Here is a 17,364-nt window from a genome sequence, read left to right on the forward strand (position 1 = left end):
TAGACTATAAGAACCTCCTGTACTAGACGACAATAAAACAGTTGACTAGGCGATAGGTACGATGGGTAGAGACACTCTCGGTGTACTGGTTTAAGATAAACTACGTACGAGGAACAGAAAACGGAAGAGTAGACGCGCTCAGTCCACGACTAGACTACAAACAAGACTCCTAACTAAAACCAGTAGCTATCCTTAAGTAGAACGACAATTAACTCACATATAGAACACCACTAACGGACATACTAGCAATTATAGATATCGAACCTACGGATGAATAAAAGAGGGGGATCATTTAAGGACGATATAACGATAAATCAGCGGGACACCTAGGTGTGAATAAAACCATCGAGTTGGTTACTAGAGACTTTACCTGGAAAGGTCTAAGGAAAGACGTCGAGAACTACATTAAAGAATGCGATACGTGCGTAAAGGCAAAGTACGTACGACACAAGCTGTATAGACTGTTATAGACAGCGGAACTTAGAGACGAATTATAAGAACGAGTAGCTATGGATTTCATTATCAAGTTACTAAAATCTAAGGAACCACTCACGGGAATAACCTATAATAGTATCATCGTCGCAATAGACACGCTAACGAAGTACACTTACTTTATACCTTAGAAGGAGTCGAGCACGGTAGAAGAACTAGCATACGCATTTATAAGAATAATTATCGCACAACACGGAACACCGAGCGAAATTATATCCGATAGAGACAAGCTGTTTACATCACAATTCTAGCAATCACTGATGGACCTAACGGGGACACACCAGAAACTGTCAACAGCGTACCACCCATAGACGGACGGACAAACGGAACGAATTAACCAGACGCTCGAGCAATACTTACGATGCTACGTTAACCACCAACAAAACAATTAGGTAGAACTGCTACCAATCGCACAATTTGCCTATAACAATTCGAAAACTGCAACAGGGATATCACCATTCTACGCGAATTACGGGAAACACCCAAACATTAAAAAAGACCCTAGGGGAATACGACTAATAGCGGAAAAAGCAAAGATCTCGGTTAAGAAATTACAATTATTATATAAAATAATGAAACAGGAACTCTATAAAATATCACAAAAAACAACAAAATACGCAAACAAGAAAAGGTCTAAGGGACTAGACTTTCAAGAGGGGGAGAAAGTCTACATCTTACGAAAAAACATCAAAACACAGAGACTAAACGATAAACTGGATTATATAAAGATCGGGCTATATAAAATTAAAAGAAAACTGAGACCGGTGACATTTAAGATAAAACTACCAGCGGGCATAAACATCTACCCGGCGTTCTATAAATCGCTACTCGAAAAAGCACTCTAGAACGCAATACCAGAACCAGTACTGATCCACGAAGAGACCTAAGAACCACTGTACGATGTGGAACAGATTCTAAAACACCGGAACACTAAACACCGACGGCAATACCTAGTTAAGTAGTTAGGATACGAGGACAGCGAAAATACCTGGGAACCCGAGGAGAACTTACCCAGGGAAATGATTAAAGAATACCACAACAACAACCGAACCCGCCGGATCCGCTAGAAGCTAGTAGCGGAGGGACGGTCGATGGGTATCGGCCCCTCGAATCCAGCTATGGAGCTAGGCTCCAACTCAAACATTTACTCTAGCTGAGCATCATTTAAAGCAACAAACACCGTCAATGAGGCGATCGGGGGAGGATCGATATAGTCTAACTCATCTAAGGCTCGGGCTTCCCGAACTACTATATCTTTCTATTTATCCAATAGCCTCTCGGTATTAGCCTCTAGACGAGCGCGCTCCCGTTGCGCTAATGCCATTGCGGCATTGGCCTGAACTAAGGCCTCGGCGGCACGGGAGGCCTCCTCCAACAGGGAGTAGATCTCCTCACCCTTCCGCCGGGCGGCTTTCACCAGCCGGTTTCGCTGAGCGGTGAGGGCATTAAACTCCTCGTCGGAGAAGTTCCTATTACATTCTTTCACCCCCTTCTTTATACATGTATTGCACCGAGAGCAACCATTAAGCATGAAACACACCGAGTCGGAATTTTGGCAGGGAGTGCAGCGACCTATATCGACAAGCTCGCGACCAAGGAGTTCGATTTTGCGGATGGTGTTACGACGGCGGTCGGTGGAGGATTTAGGACGACGAGGCTTATCGACACCCTAAGGCATAATCAGGCATGTTAGAAGAAGAAGAAAGCGACAGCACGAGCAACGGGGGAGGCTCACCTTAAGTACGCTGAGATAGCGAACAGGCTAAGGAGGGGAAGGTGTTATAGCCCGACCTTTAGCAAGGCCGGAGGTAGAGACAGGGAAGGCAGCTAGGCCGAGCCCAAGGAGCACGGGACCACAGCCTTAGGGGTATAGTAAGGCTGAAGTCACGTGACGGCTTAGCCTAGCTTAGTAGGCTCAGTCTAGCTCAGTACTAAGCACACTAAGCCACCCTAAGCTAACTGAGCTAAGGTAAGTTATATATACGTAGGTAGCACCCACTCCTATAGCACTGTAGTCAACTTCGTTAATACTCTAACCCCTACCTTTAGACTAAGAGTGTTGTTCCATTATCACGCCGTTGTAAGTGACCGCGTGCCCTTCGCCCTCAGCAGACATACAGTTGTTACTCCCCATAAGTAAACCTACTTAGACCGCATACCGCCTCACGTGGAGCGATTCATAACATATATATATTCACGCTATTTCTACTCCCTAAGGGGGTCGAAATTAAACCCGGCAACTATAGACGTCTACTCGCGTTAAGGTCACGCGTTAAAGCACATCTATTCGAGTAATTTACGCTCCCCGAGGAGTCGAAAGTAAATGAAGCAACTATAGGTAGCTACTCGGGGATCGATTACGCGACGATCGCTACATGATTATAGTAGAAAAGGGCGTTATATTACGCAGCTCTTTAATGAGGGGCGAGGTATAGTACATTAGGAAATATTTCATCACTACTCTCTATAATCTACCTAAGGAGTCGTCGGTATACCCACACCCTCTTTAGTGTATCTCTCTAAGCGCACGGTAGACCAATGCGGAGATTATAATGGTCGACTATATACTATAGTACATAAACGTCTCACGCCTTCTTTAACGCAGCGAAGCTAGCGGCGAGCTCTTATATAGTGCTAACCTTACGGTTAGTACTAGTATTCCCGGTCGTTACATTCTTTACACTATATAAATCCTTATTTCCGCCACACTTAACTAGATCTTACTTAGATATATTGAGAAGGTCGGTTACTATCGCCCTACGGGCCAGCTTACCTCGGCGTAACGAGGAGTTAGCGAAGCGATCGCTCACGTTCTTAGTGCCTATAGTCTTAAGGACGACGGGGCAAGTAAAGGCAGTAAGTTCGTCGAGCCCCGTGTCGATGTCGGCGATCTTAGTAAGGTCATAGGCGTCTATCGTCATCAGCTGTCAATAGACTATCCGCGAAACCAGGCGTGTGATCCGACAGCGGAGATAACTGCGGCACGTACACTTAGTCTTCCATATCTTTAGGGTACTTATAAGTTCCTCGTGAAGTACGAGTATAGAGAGACTTTTAACGGCGTTCGAGTACTACAACACAAGTTAGTTACGCATTTATATAGGAGTGAGAATGGAAGGCCGACGAACCGTAGTAACTAAGTCATCCTAAGTAGGTGTAGACGATATAGCGCTTTAGTTAGATAGTTATTACGTCTAGGATATAGATATAGAGGAGGAAGAATATATATTATAAAGAAAACGGTCGAAGCAAGGGGACGAATAAATTTAAAGTTAGTTACTAGTGCCCTAATTAGGTACGGATTTCGAGTCTAAGATTTTAAGATATCTAATATTCTAGAGTACCTATACTCACGTCCCACCGCTCGACTCCTATAGTCTTTTAACACTACATAGGGTAAACTCGATAATATTAATATATTTTATTACCCTTAAATATATATACGGCCAGCCCATCATCTATACCGCGAGCAGCACAGCCAGATTTTAAACTTATTTCCTCGAAGTTATCACCATCTCCGTCTTTACGCTTAGCCTAAAGAGGGTAAAGTATAAAGGTGTAGAGCGGTGTAAGAGATAACGGCGGCTATATACGATGAACTAGCGCATAAAGTTAGGATTAAACAATCTCATTAATACTAAAGTACTAGAAAAGGTAAAGTTTCGTAACGAGAACTTTAAGGTCGAGGCTAACATCTCCTAGAAAGACTAGCTATATTACTCCCATCGCTAAATTCCGCGTTCCTATAATTTAACCTACGCCACGAGGCGATATCCTAACCATCATCACCGAATGTGTAACGCGGAACGGACGAGATGACACGAAAACGGCGGCACGGCGGATTTTCCAACAACGTGAATTCTAGCGTGCTAGGCGCAGCTTATCGTAGACGGAGGATCAGTAGTTAGAAGTTCAACTAAGGAAGTGCCTTACCGTGTTTCGAACCGACTATCAGTTTAATCTAGTCCAAACGACGAGGTACACTAAAGATCGCTATAAGGTAGCGATACGCGCGCTAAGGGCGATTAGGGCCGGTAACATAATTAAGTTCTTAGAAGGTCCTCTTACTCGAGCCGACGACACGATAAAAGACGAGCAGTATACGCTAAGAGAGGTGAGGAGCGTAGTAGTCTTAGATCGTTAGGGGGGCCCTTACTTCCTAGGGGGACTAGCCCGCTTTACTAACCATAATTATAACGCGAATACACGACTAGAGATGACCTCCCGCCGAAGGTACTATATAAAGGTAGAGTAGGATATCGATATAAGAGAAGAAATTACAGTAAACTATAGACCGGACTTTTTCGGACTAAGCAATCGAGATTATCTATACTCGGTTTACTAGATAGCCAGTAGAAGCGAAACAACGATAGACGAGAGCGAGAGCGACCTAAGCAGCTCAGCTGCCTCGCTAACCGAAATAGAAAACGAGCTTTACAATATCGGCCAGCAAGCCCCCGGAATAACGACGGATCAGTAGGATCCGAATACAGTAGTGGAAGCGGTGGGCTAAGAGATTAGTCTCTAAATAATTAAGGAGGCTAAGTAGTGGAACCGCAAGATACTTACGTCGATAGGAGGCCCCCTCAGCGTCCAACGCCATCTCAACACTAGAAGATATAGCAATTATCGATAAGTTATACTTAGCGCCTCTAAGACCGCGGATTATATCTTCTATAGTCAACACTATTTACTATATCGCTAAATATAGCCGAATATTAATAATCAAAGCTAACGAGAGGCACCGATAACAGTAGAGGAAAAGAATACTAAGGGTAATATACTTCAATTACTATTAATAACGCTATTAACTTACCGTTACCGGCCGGAAAGTATAGTTATACTCTAGTATAACGCCTCTAGATTTTAGGCTTAACCACTACAATTCATCGTAGTGCCAGAATCATTCGTACTTACTTCTCCCTCCTTTCAGAATCGCAGGGCACTAGCGCGTCGCTTAGCTTCCTCGAGACGCTAGGGAGCATTTAATATCTCTATATCCTAGTCTTCCGCTTTACGCTTAAGGCTACCGCTAAAGGAGTTAGCGATGCGCAGCCCACGAACCTCGGTCTCTAGCTCTATAATCTGCTTCTTAAACTCGGCCAGCTGCACTAAGGCCTACTTAAGCAACTCCTCCATCGCGGACATCTTGTCTTTCGCCTTTTCTTCCATTCCTAGTACAGTCTTAGTATCTGTAGTAGGCGTGGTCTACACTATATTTAGCTTTACTATCGCTGGTTTAACCGAGGGAGGCGACTTAATTAGGTCGACGACGACTTTATAGGTAGATACGGGCGGAGCCGTATTAGGGCTCGAGCCGGTCGCTTAAAGAGTAAGGGTACCGGGGCTAGAGCTGGTTAGAACTAGCACGGCGCGAGCCTTACTAATCTTCTCTTAGACTGTTTTTAGATGGTTAGGCGATCGGGGACCTTAAGGGGCGAGTCTTTATACCGTTAATAATACACTAGTCGATAAGTACGCCCACGACTTCACCTTAATTTATCTTAATCAAGGTATTAAGAGCAGCTTCGCACTATAGAGTAGTTAGAATTAGTTCGGCGGATAATCGGGAGCGTGGGCTTAAGGTATTATTTACATCTTCCTTAAGGCCTTTAACGCACTCGTCGATTCTTATATTGCGCGCTATGTTTACAGATAAAGAGGAGTCTAAGATTTTAGAGTCAGGAAGCGTAAGATTATTATAGGCTGACGGGAATAAGTAACGGAGAGGGGTAGGACATTTAAGAGTAAGAACATAAAGATAGTTGTAAGTTAATAGGAAAAAGTAAACTTCTAAAATAATCTAGGGAAGTATATATTTTCGGCTCCCCGAGGAGCTAAAATCGGCTAGCGCGCGTATAACCGTACGGCGGATCAGCTATAATCTACGTTAATACTTAACCGTAGTACTTACACTTTAGCTTTAGAATAATCGGTATCCTAGAAAGACGGGCTAATACCACGACCTAAAAAGACGTCAACCTTACACGCGTTAGGTTATCTAGGCCATATCCTCCCGCTACTCCACCGTCCAAGAGGTCTTTACATCTAATTAGGCCGCCATCGAACGGCTAGTGCGGTATATAGTCCGTTCACGGCGCATTATCGCCATCATTAGCGCGGGAATCAGCACGGAAGGTAGTATACCGGTAAGTGCGAGGCGTAGGGCTGTACGAGGATATCGCCGCTAACGCCCTATATAGGACTTTCGGTCGGGTACTAGCTTATACAAAACGGGATCCCTTAAGGCGGGAACTTTACGCGGTTCGTAGATGTTTAACGCCGACTACCTACACGAGAGTAGCTTCATTAAGCACTATTATATACTCCTTCGACTACGACAGTAAGCTTAGTCGGCGACACCTTTAGCTATGCATCAATTATTTAAAAGTTAGCATAAGGAGGGACGGCTACTACAATTATATACACAAAATATCGACGGACTCGAACAGGAAGCCGGCCTCTTAGTCGTACCCTTAGGCGTAAAGGAGCCTAAAGTCGATAAAGAGACATAAGAACGACCACTAAGATTAACGGCGCACGTCGTAGTGCCGTTACACGGGTCGTTCCGGACGCTACGGTTTCGCTACACTAAGTGTTTTAAGGTAGTGGAAATAGCGGAGGCGTACGAGGTACGGCTGCGGCGTTTACTCGATGCCAACGAAGTACCTAGGTATATACTTTACCGTAAGAGGGCTAGAGGCTTACCTTCACGAGTTACGGCGGTTAGCATCCTAAGGCCGAACATCGTTTTACTCAACGAGATCCATCCTTACGAAGAAGAAATTAGGTACATTATAGAGAAGGACCGCGCTATATACCCGGATTTATTACTTATTATAGGCACGAAGATCACCATTCCCGGCATTTAGGGAGCTGTTAAGGTTTTTAGCGAGGTCATATACCGACAGGAGGCCACCTTAGAATCACGCGGGCTTAGCCTACTAGTACTATTCGTTAATCGCGAGGCAGTATCCCTCACGCGCTAGCGGGGTATAATCAATATAGTAATATAGATAGACTACATAACGTTTACGGGCCATTATAGGCACTTCGCGTTAATAGACGGCGAACCGAGCGGAGAACAACAGTAAACGACTTCGTAGCATAGAAACAGAAGGACTAGCGACGTCGGCCTCGGCCTAGCGGACGTAACGAGGTACGCGGGCGATAAAGGCACGAGTCTAGAGGAAGACGTGGATTTAATATCTTTAGGGTTAATAGAGTAGGAAATTAGTTAATATATAGTCGAGGAGGCCGAGGAACTAGCCCGACTTGACGAAGCTTACAAGATATTTTAATAAGCAGGATTTTAAAAATAAATTTTATAGTCTATAGACTCGAGGCTAGATGCCGTAATAGCTCTACAACTAGTAATAAATAGCCGTACAGCCGGTCCCGTCCTTATATCCTTCCCCGGAATTACCCTCTAGGTGTCGTTACCGTAGTGTTAACCTATATAGATACAGACGGCGTAGCGATACAATACACCATCAGGTAAATCATTACTTTTTCGCGTCTATAATAAAAGTCTAAGTATAGTATAGAGACGACAATAGCGTTACCTAGATAATCCCATTCTAAGAGTTCACATTTAAGACCAGCGGAACGGCGCAGCATGCGTAATATATAATAATTCTAGTTAACCTAGAGGATACAGGCCTCCGGCACGAACAATACCTCGGTCCGTTATAAATTACTGTTAAGGTATTGAAATTTAAGTGGTGCTCCGAAGCCCTAGCCGCGTACCTCCTTATACCCCTAATTACTCTCTCGCGTTAGACCATCGGCTTTAATCACCAGTCGCGGGGACAGATAGCCGAGCACAACACGAGAGCAGATACTCTAACGCTGGCACTTAGCGGCGAGCGTAGTACATACGAGGTTAAGGTCGTGCCCGAAGTCCGAGGTGAACCAGTCCGTCACGGCCTAAGAGAGGTCACAACCCTCGTCGCGGCGTATAAGGTTAATAAGACTAGTTATGATCGGCTTCTTAAAAGGGAAGATCTTAAGCACTTAGTTATAGCAAAGTAAGCCGTAATATATATAAAGCTAAATTAAGGTACGGCGATAAAGAGAGCTTTAAACACTTCTCTAAGTTCGAGATATCGGCCCACGGTAAACTCGGTCGGGTTATAGTGCTGTAGGGCGCGTATAAGTCTATCTCTAATCATAGCTAGTTATTTCCCATTAAGCGTAGATAGTATATCTTATATACAGGCGGTATAAAGAGCTCGTCCGGGCTCAGTTAAAGTCTTTTACATCCGCGGGGTTATGTTATCGTACTAGATAAGGTGGATATTAAATATAATTACAAGAGAGAGGCAGACGTCTATAGCGCAAGAATTATAGCCCGCACGAAAGAAGTATAGCACCCTCTAGAAGACTAAAATTAGTTCGTAGAGCTTAGTCGCCTCTAACGAGTCCTAGTTCCCGGCGAGAGAACGGCCTATAGCCACGGTACGGGTAAGGTCTTCCCGGGTATAGGCTACTATCCTCGTTAGATATTTTATAGAAACTCCGCGTAATATAGCTTAATATCCTCGGTAGACGAGCTCGGCATAGGTAACGAGGGAGGTGCTTATAAGAGTTAGAAGCGCAGTAAGGTCGCCATAGAAATCGAGGGAGTTGAGGTTATATTAGGCAGCGCTAGAACTATCGTTAGTAATTTATAAGTAAATCGAGGAAGAGTCGTACATATAATAGTTATAATTAATCCAGTACACGGCGCCAACGACCGCAATCGCCGGAGCTATACTTAGCACCGATTCCGCTATAAAAGAAGGTTTTAGGAACTAGGGAAGAGGCTAGTTCTACTACCGAAGGAGGGCATCCGGGTCGGACTATTAAAGGTACGAAAGAAAACGAAGCTATATAACGGAATCCCTAAGTAGGATAGGTGAAATTATTTTGTTTTATTAAAGGCGGTTAGAGCAACGCCTATATAGGGTGAAAAGGTGCGGCAGGGATATTATTAGTAATAAGCACGGTGTAGTAATCGGGCCTATCCCTAAATAAAGAAAAGTAAGTCGATATAAACGCTGCTAATATATATACAGCACGTTTAAGCCGGTAGAGGCGACGAAGACTAGGAGCATCGACCGCGCCTAGGGCCCTCAACCTTTACACTCCTTAGGGAGTAGAAATAGACCTATCCAGCATTAAGCTCGGAACACCTCCTCGTTACCTTCTCCTAATCTATTTAGCGCCCTCCCTTTCCGCCACTACAGATACCCGCGGAAGAGAGTCTATCGACGTATCTCGGTTACTAGATACTCACATCACCAGCGGAACCGCCCGTGCTCCTAGTATCTCTTCGCCTCCTAAGCGGCCCGGTGGTCTCGACCTCCTCCACGACAACAGCTAAACTTCTTATCGTCCCAATCTTACTTATATATAGTATTCTCAATCCCTTCGTCCGCGTACACGAGTTAGTCTAAAATTATCTTATCTAGGCCGCACTAACGAACCCACTAGAAGACGCTATACTCTCCTAGTATAGAAGGGTCAGGCCTAATTAGTGGATCAGATATTAGGGAAACTTATATATTAGTTTCAGCAGCAGGTCGCGGTTACTTTAGATATAGAAGTAGGTATAGTCTACGCCGAGGCGCGTAAGGAGGGTATAAAATAAAGTTCCAATGGAGAGCGTATAGAGTTTTACCCGGGCTATATTATTATAGCCGATCGAGTAAGCCAGCTCGTATCCTATAGCGTTGCGAAAGGCTCCACTATATATAGGGAAGTAGAGGTCGTAAATAATAATATAGCGCGGACTACGTCCGCTTCGACAGACCTTAGTATTGGAGAAATCGCGTACACATACGCCGCCGGCGTAAATAGTAGTTTACATAGTTAAAAAAGTCTTACAGGACGAGAAATCACTATCAACACGTCAATACCGAGTTAGAATACGAGACTAGTAGACGTGTACATACTTAAATTCGACGAGAGCCACCTAGGCGGTAATACCGGCAACCCCTAGATACGGCTTTCGATTCGCGAATTAAAAGCGGAGGTAGAGCATAAGCTCGTCGCTATTACAGCACTCGACGAGTAATTTATAACGGCTGCAGAACTACGCGAGAGACTATAGGGTTACGTCGGCGTCGGTTATAACATAACCGGTGAGGGCGACGCCACGTTCGACCGAATTAAGCTAAAATAAAATAAAACCTCGATATTAATTACGGATCGCGCGACGGCTTTCCATTTTTACTATAGTCGGATAGAGCTAGTAAATTTACTAGTAGTCGAGCTCGATCGAGGTGAAGGGGGTAGCTATCTTAAAGAATATAGTTACAGGTTAAGGTAGGGTAAAGAGGAGATATTACGGTCTTTATTTATATTATATAGGCGGTGCTAGCTCTAGTTAGATTTCAGCTCCCTAGGAAGTCTAAATAATATATACCGAAATTAATAACGAACACTAGGCAAGATCAAAAAATCGATTTTAGGAATTATAGAAAGATTAAAATCTCAATTTTAAGGATTTTAGGAAGAGTCCCCCTTACCTAAAGCTTAAAGATATATCCGGGAAGTCGATGCTACTCCTATATCTATATATAGTATAGTTTTATACCTCGTCTCCAGCGTCTTCATCTTAATTATAACTACCCTCTCCAGTACCATCCTTATTACCTTCCTCATCTTCGTAGTAAATAGCTAGCTTATACTACGGATCATCATCCGTCAAATATCCGTATAAAGGTCTCTACCCCTCCGAACAAGCCTCCTATTCTACAACTAATGTTTCTCCGTAGTTAAGAAGGCCTCATACACGATCATCTAACCGTACTAGCCGCGATAGTTTACCCTAAGGGTCGTCTACCCGCATTAAATAGGGGAGTAAGTAACTACTATACTAATTCATTAATTTCGTCGCGCTATTCTTCGCTTAATTATCTCAGCGCGCTAGGTTCCTTCTCGGTGCTCTATCGGCCTAGCCCTAGCATAGCGTGCGGCAGCGGCGGTGCCGTCGGCTAAGTATACTAATATACTTATTCGGGGCGCCGCCCGAAGGTCGATTAGGTATATTACTGCGAAGGCGCGGTTACGCCGGGTCTCTACGCTGTACGGTCGGGTAGCTTACTCGAGGATGCGTAGACATTACGACCCGGGAAGGCGGGATTTCCTTACGACATTAGCGGCGCGAGGGCATTAAAGGAGCGTAAATACGCCAAAAGTTACCTGTATTACCTTTATCGTAACATAAATGTAAAGGTTTATACAGTTAATAAATAGAGGGATACTAATACACCAGCTAAGGGATAGTTATAATCGTAAAGACGGGAGATACTAATACACTAGCCGAGGCATACTTAAAATCGTAAAGCGGGAAGATTAGTATATATCAGCGAAATTATTAATATACCGGCGAAGATATCGACGTACTAATCAAGGGGTAGTTACAGCCGTAGAGTAGAAAAGGTATTAATGCACCGGTAAAGATGTCGACGTACTAATCGAGGGGTGATTACAGCCGTAGAGCAGAAAAGGTATTAATACACCGGTAAAGATATTAACGTACTAACTAAGGTATAGATATAGTCGTAGAGCAGAAAAGGTATTAATATACTAACGAGGATATTAATATATAAATCAAGGTATAAATATAGTTATAGAGTAGAAAAGGTATTAATATACTAGTAACGATATAGTAACGGTCGTGAAGTAGAAGGATATAGATATATTAAAATAGTCGTGAAGCAGAACCGGAATTAATATACGCCCGTGGAGCAGAAGAGAACGCTAAGATAGAAAAGTAGGGCGCTAAGCCTAAGACCGGCACAACGGCGACGACAATATCTCAACCCCCTAATAAGATATAACGATGCGGATAACGGGAGAGGGGAGCCTAACGAGGTATCTATCCAGTAAACAAATTATCGAGACTAAATCTATAAAGACTCTCTAACCGTACCCCGAGACGCTTAGGTAGAGTATTAAGTATCCCTAGACCTCTAGGTTATATAGGACTCGAAGTATAAGAGGAGGATAGGACTCTTATATAAGAGGCGCGAGAGTTATATATATTCTCTTAGTAGGCTTAGTAAGCTCTAGTAGCTATTCTTAACACTCTTTAAATATATAATCTCGCGCCTTTTAGCCCGCGACTTAGCTATTAAATATCTCTTTTACTCCCCTACTTTATAAAGCTCCTTAAGGGAAAAAGTTTTATTATACTCTTTATAGTGCTAAAGGTACGCGGTATATTTTATACTTTACTCCCTTAAGTAGTAGTATATATCGTTATTATTAATATAGATAGTATAAGCTACTATAGCGATATTATTTAGATTAGATTCTAGGAAATTAGCGATATTATTATTACGCTACTACTATAATTTCTTAGGCTTAAAGGATTTATAAGGTTTTAGTTTACTAACTCTAAAAGTCTATATAGTTAGCTATAACGAAAAGGAAAGAACGAGACGAGTAGGTATAGACCTATCTTAAGTACGTTAAGGATAATAAATAGGCTAAGGAGGGGAAAGTATTATAAACTAACCTTTATATAACTTACTATATAGCTAGAGAATATTTAGGTAAGGAAGGTAAAGCGGGATAAGTGTTACAGCTGACCTTTAACGAGGCCAAGGGCACGTACGCGACAGGCAACTAGGCCGAGACCAAAGGGAGTACGGGGACCGCAGCCTCGGGAGCAGCAGGCTGGGGTCACGTGACTGCTCAGTTGTGCTCAGTTGGGATCAGCGTGCTCAGTACTGAGTACACTGAGCACCACTGAGCAAACTGAGCAGCCAACGGACATATATACGCGGGTCGACACCCACCTACATAACACTGTAGTCAACTTCGTTAATACTCTGACCCCTACCTTTGGACTAAGAGTGTTGTTCCACTATCACGCCGTTGCAAGTGACCGCGTGCCCTTCACCCTCGGCAGACATACAGTTGTTACTCCCTATAAGTAAACCTACTTGGACCGCAGACCGCCTCACGTGGAGCGATTCATAACACTTACGAAAATAATTTTAAAGAGGAAAGGCTAAAGAATACTAAGAGTGTAGGTTAACTACATTAAAACCCTATATACTATATAAAAGAGAGTTTTTACTATACTATTCTTTAATAAAGTTAATTTTAGTAAGTTAAATTATAATATTAACCTTAAGATACTATTTAAAGTATTATAGTTATTTTAAATTTTAAAAAAGTAGTAAAGAACATTACTCTAACTTATACTTTAGCTTAATGTAAGAAAATATATATAACTCTCGCGCCTCTTATATAAGAGTCCTATCCTCCTCTTATACTTCGAGTCCTATATAACCTAGAGGTCTAGGGATACTTAATACTATTAAGACCCTTAACTATTACTCTCTACCTATCGCCTTAGGCCGTTCCTAATATTCTTTAATAAAGTTAATTTTAGTAAGTTAAATTATAATATTAACCCTAAGATATTATTTAAAGTATTATAGTCATTTTAAATTTTTAAAAAGTTGTAAAGAATACTACTCTAACTTATACTTTAGCTTAGTATACTAAAAAAGTTTATAATTTTAAAAGTTTTAGTAGGATTATAAAGTATAAGATTACTCTTTAAACTAGACTATTTAATAATAAGTATATATATACCTATCCCTCCTATACTATACTCCGTAGTGCTCTACTACTCTACTAATAGAGCACTCTAGAGCATTAGAGCATATTACGTAACTCGTGCCGTTAGCTTCGCGCGCGGGGCTGCCGCTCCCTCGTTCTACCTTCCGCCCTTACCGTCTGAGGGGTCGCGTTTAAGGTTAGCCTATGACATATACCCTGCCTTATGTCGTATTACCTACACCCCTCTTAAAGTATTGTGACTAGAGACCTGACCCTTACTGGTTAGTCGAAAGGAGCAGCGCTGATAATAGTCCACTACTTAAACCGGCTAAATTTCGGGTGGCCGGGTAATTCTGATACTCCCTAGGTGCTAGTACCACTGAGGCTGTTCTTATATAAGCGTCGCCTAACCTTCCTGTTTCTCGTAAGCCGTCTTATTGTGAAGGTCGGGTCGTAACACGATTATATGTGATGGTCTAACTCACCTGCTACCCCTAGTTATTCTTGCTTTTCTGTATCTGCATGATTTGATGGCTCAATCCGAGCTTGGATCAATGAAGTCATCAGGCCCCAACACCATACCAACTGGCAGATCAGTATTTGGCCTGCATCCCTGCAGCGGAACCCTCATTTCCACGACTTGCCTACTTTCCCGACTGATTCCGTAGAGCGTTCCATTGCCCCCTTGCGCCTGAGCACTCCTGTCCCAAGCGATCCCCTGACCAGCGATATCCGGCAGATCTACTGTTGCAACCCAGATCAAGACACTACCGGCAGCCGGTATTTGCAGGACGTATGCTGCACTCGCGTCGTGGCCAGTGATGTACAGCCAACCATCCGGAGCAAAGCTACCGCCGGAGTTGGACATTGGTGCGAAATTCGCCGATACCAGCTCTTCGGGAAAGATCCAAGATTGGGAAATATACTGAAATGGAGATTCTGGGCCTGGAGAAAAGCGTACGAGCTGCGTGTTGATGCTCAATCCATATGGTTGTGTCTGCCCGGATTGGACTCTGTCATACTGAAAGAACGAGTGTGTTAGCAGACGAAGCTTGACTGCTGCTCGTAGGAAAGGCAGGAATTGGCTGAATGAGAAAGGCAGATCGACAGGGCAGCCGGTCGCATTCGTCACGCGGATAACGACTTACATTGGCAAATGTGCCGTACCACGTCCCTGTACTGTCCTGATCGACCCATGTCAGGCTTCCGCGATAGATACCGAACGAATGAGTTCTGATGTGCTCCATTGTTGTCACATTCCACTCCTCGACCGAAGACGTCTCCGGGAAGGTGGGATAGTTTGAGTGAGGCGCATACAGGGTTCCATTGATGACAACGCCGCCGTCGAGATGAATGATCGGCCCATCGGGTCCTCCATACCATTGCTGGAGTGGTCTCCCTGTGGTCTTGTTGTGCTTGGTGATCGAGTAGTTGTCAATGGAATAGAAATACTCCTTGTCGACAGCCACTCCCTGGTTGGCATCGGTGGAATTGACAGTCCGCACCGTCAGGCTGCTGACTTGCTGCTCGGAGCCTATCGTTCCATTTCCAATGGTCCCGTTGAAAGACTGAAGGCACTGGGCCTCTGCTTGGTTCTGTGCGGCGGCGAATGTTGCGAAGCTCGCGCAAAGGACCACAATCGGGACCTTCATGTTTGAGGAATGATCTTGAAGGCTTCTGGAAAGCTCCTGGAAAGGTAAGCCATTTTCCGATTGCTACTCTGCGATTTTATACTTCTTCATCTGGCATTTCGTTACAAGCCGTTATGCGGCCTTCCCCACCCAGACACTCGTCCGCCACTTACGAGCATTGCTTGGCGCTCCAATCGTGCTCATCCTTTGATTGAGGCTAGCCCGTGGTGGGCGTATCAGAAGGCTTGGAAACACCACGAGACGTCAAATACTGCAAAGATCCCACGGCGATCGCGGGTAATCCTCCAGCACGCAAAGCGAGTCCGGAAGGAAGTCGCATTTCCAACGGCAGAGCATGGCGTTCTAGAAACCAGCCAACGAATCATATCAGTGCCTATCCGCATATGCACGCTATTCTGCCGTGCTCAACTTGCCTGTTGTTACTTTACTGCTGCCCGGCACTCGCCCTATCTGACAAGTACCTCAAATGAGGTCACAGACGATGCCCTTTCGACAGATTACGGCCACTTGTGGGTGGAGCATCTCGCGAGGCTCCGCACTCTGGCGCTCCTAGTGTGTACCGACAGAGCCAGCATCCAGCACGTGGCTCCTCGGAAAGACTTGTTGAGGCTTAAGGCCACAAGCGTTAGACCTTGAGAATCACAGTTCATGAGCCTTTGGAGCCTTCTGCGAACGCGGGTCTGGAACACCCTTGGCTACGACGTCGGGAGATTAGATCCCCAATGCTCAAATCATTACCGCAGAACCCAGCCATCTACCCAAAGACTAATCAAGACGAACATTATACGCGCCGCTCATGAGGGCCAGGCAGTCAGCACCCTCGAACTCGAAGTTGTCAGAACTTCATATCTGCCCAACGCCACTAAACACTCAACAGTCTCAATCTCTTTTTGATCACTGTCTGGTCCATTATTGATTTCGTTCCAGTCCCTCGCAACCCTCCACTTCGTCCTTCCGGTTAGCATGAAGCAGGAGATTATGATCTTCCCGATCCATGGCGGACTCCGCTTGTTCAAACAACCTCGAAACGGGTTATTCCCCGGTGAGTCCGGCGGCATCGTTCGATGTTGCCTTCGATTGCTGTCTCTTCCTTTCTTCGATTCTCTGCTGTGCTGCTTGCATATGCCGAAAGCCAAGGTAGTGTTGCTCTTGAGAGCAATGCGTTCTTGACTTTAAAGTGACGGGCAGGGCCATGGCGTGAGGCTGCGTGGACCGCGCTGTCGAAGGCTGCCAGGGGGATATATTTGGGCCCGCTGTCGTGTCGCTGCCTATGGCGGCTATACATTATACATCCATAGAAAATCATCACGTCTAAAAGGCAACTTCGCAAGTCAAGTCCTTTGCGGTATCACAAGCCAAGAGCACCGAAATCTTTTGCTTACTTTGGCACTGAATTAGTCTGTCTCTTCACTCAGCACTTGAACTGACCATGTGAACAAAGATATACGTGTAGTCGCGGAAGCCAAAGACCACCCATCTCCTGTTCAGAATTGCGTGATCGGTGCTGTTGGAAGGGAACAAACGTGGACTCAGCCAAGATTGCCTCCTAGCTAGCAATCGGATAGTGTACTACACTGGGACGTTTCTGCTCGTAATGCATTGATCACAGTATGCCTTGGGCTCGACTTTTGATTCCTGGTCTGTGACACAG

At 44.4% G+C, this 17,364-nt stretch overlaps 2 protein-coding genes across 2 annotated transcripts; one reads left to right on the top strand and one right to left on the bottom strand.

The window, feature by feature from the left end:
• Positions 1–7,178: 7,178 nt before the first annotated feature.
• G647_09744 (uncharacterized protein) lies at positions 7,179–7,364 on the top strand (the record flags this gene model as incomplete). The annotated part of the gene is made up of 1 exon (XM_008725737.1): positions 7,179–7,364. A coding segment is annotated over one exon (186 nt), but the record flags the coding sequence as incomplete, so codon positions are not given.
• Positions 7,365–14,596: 7,232 nt separating this feature from the next.
• Positions 14,597–15,713, bottom strand: G647_09745 (uncharacterized protein; the record flags this gene model as incomplete). The annotated part of the gene is made up of 2 exons (XM_008725738.1): positions 14,597–15,082; positions 15,210–15,713. 2 exons carry the CDS (start codon positions 15,711–15,713, stop codon positions 14,597–14,599), a joined length of 990 nt encoding a protein of 329 aa, XP_008723960.1.
• Between the last annotated feature and the right edge of the window lie 1,651 nt (positions 15,714–17,364).

This window comes from Cladophialophora carrionii (assembly GCF_000365165.1).
Source record: "Cladophialophora carrionii CBS 160.54 unplaced genomic scaffold supercont1.11, whole genome shotgun sequence".
Classification (NCBI taxonomy): Eukaryota; Fungi; Ascomycota; class Eurotiomycetes; order Chaetothyriales; family Herpotrichiellaceae; genus Cladophialophora; species Cladophialophora carrionii.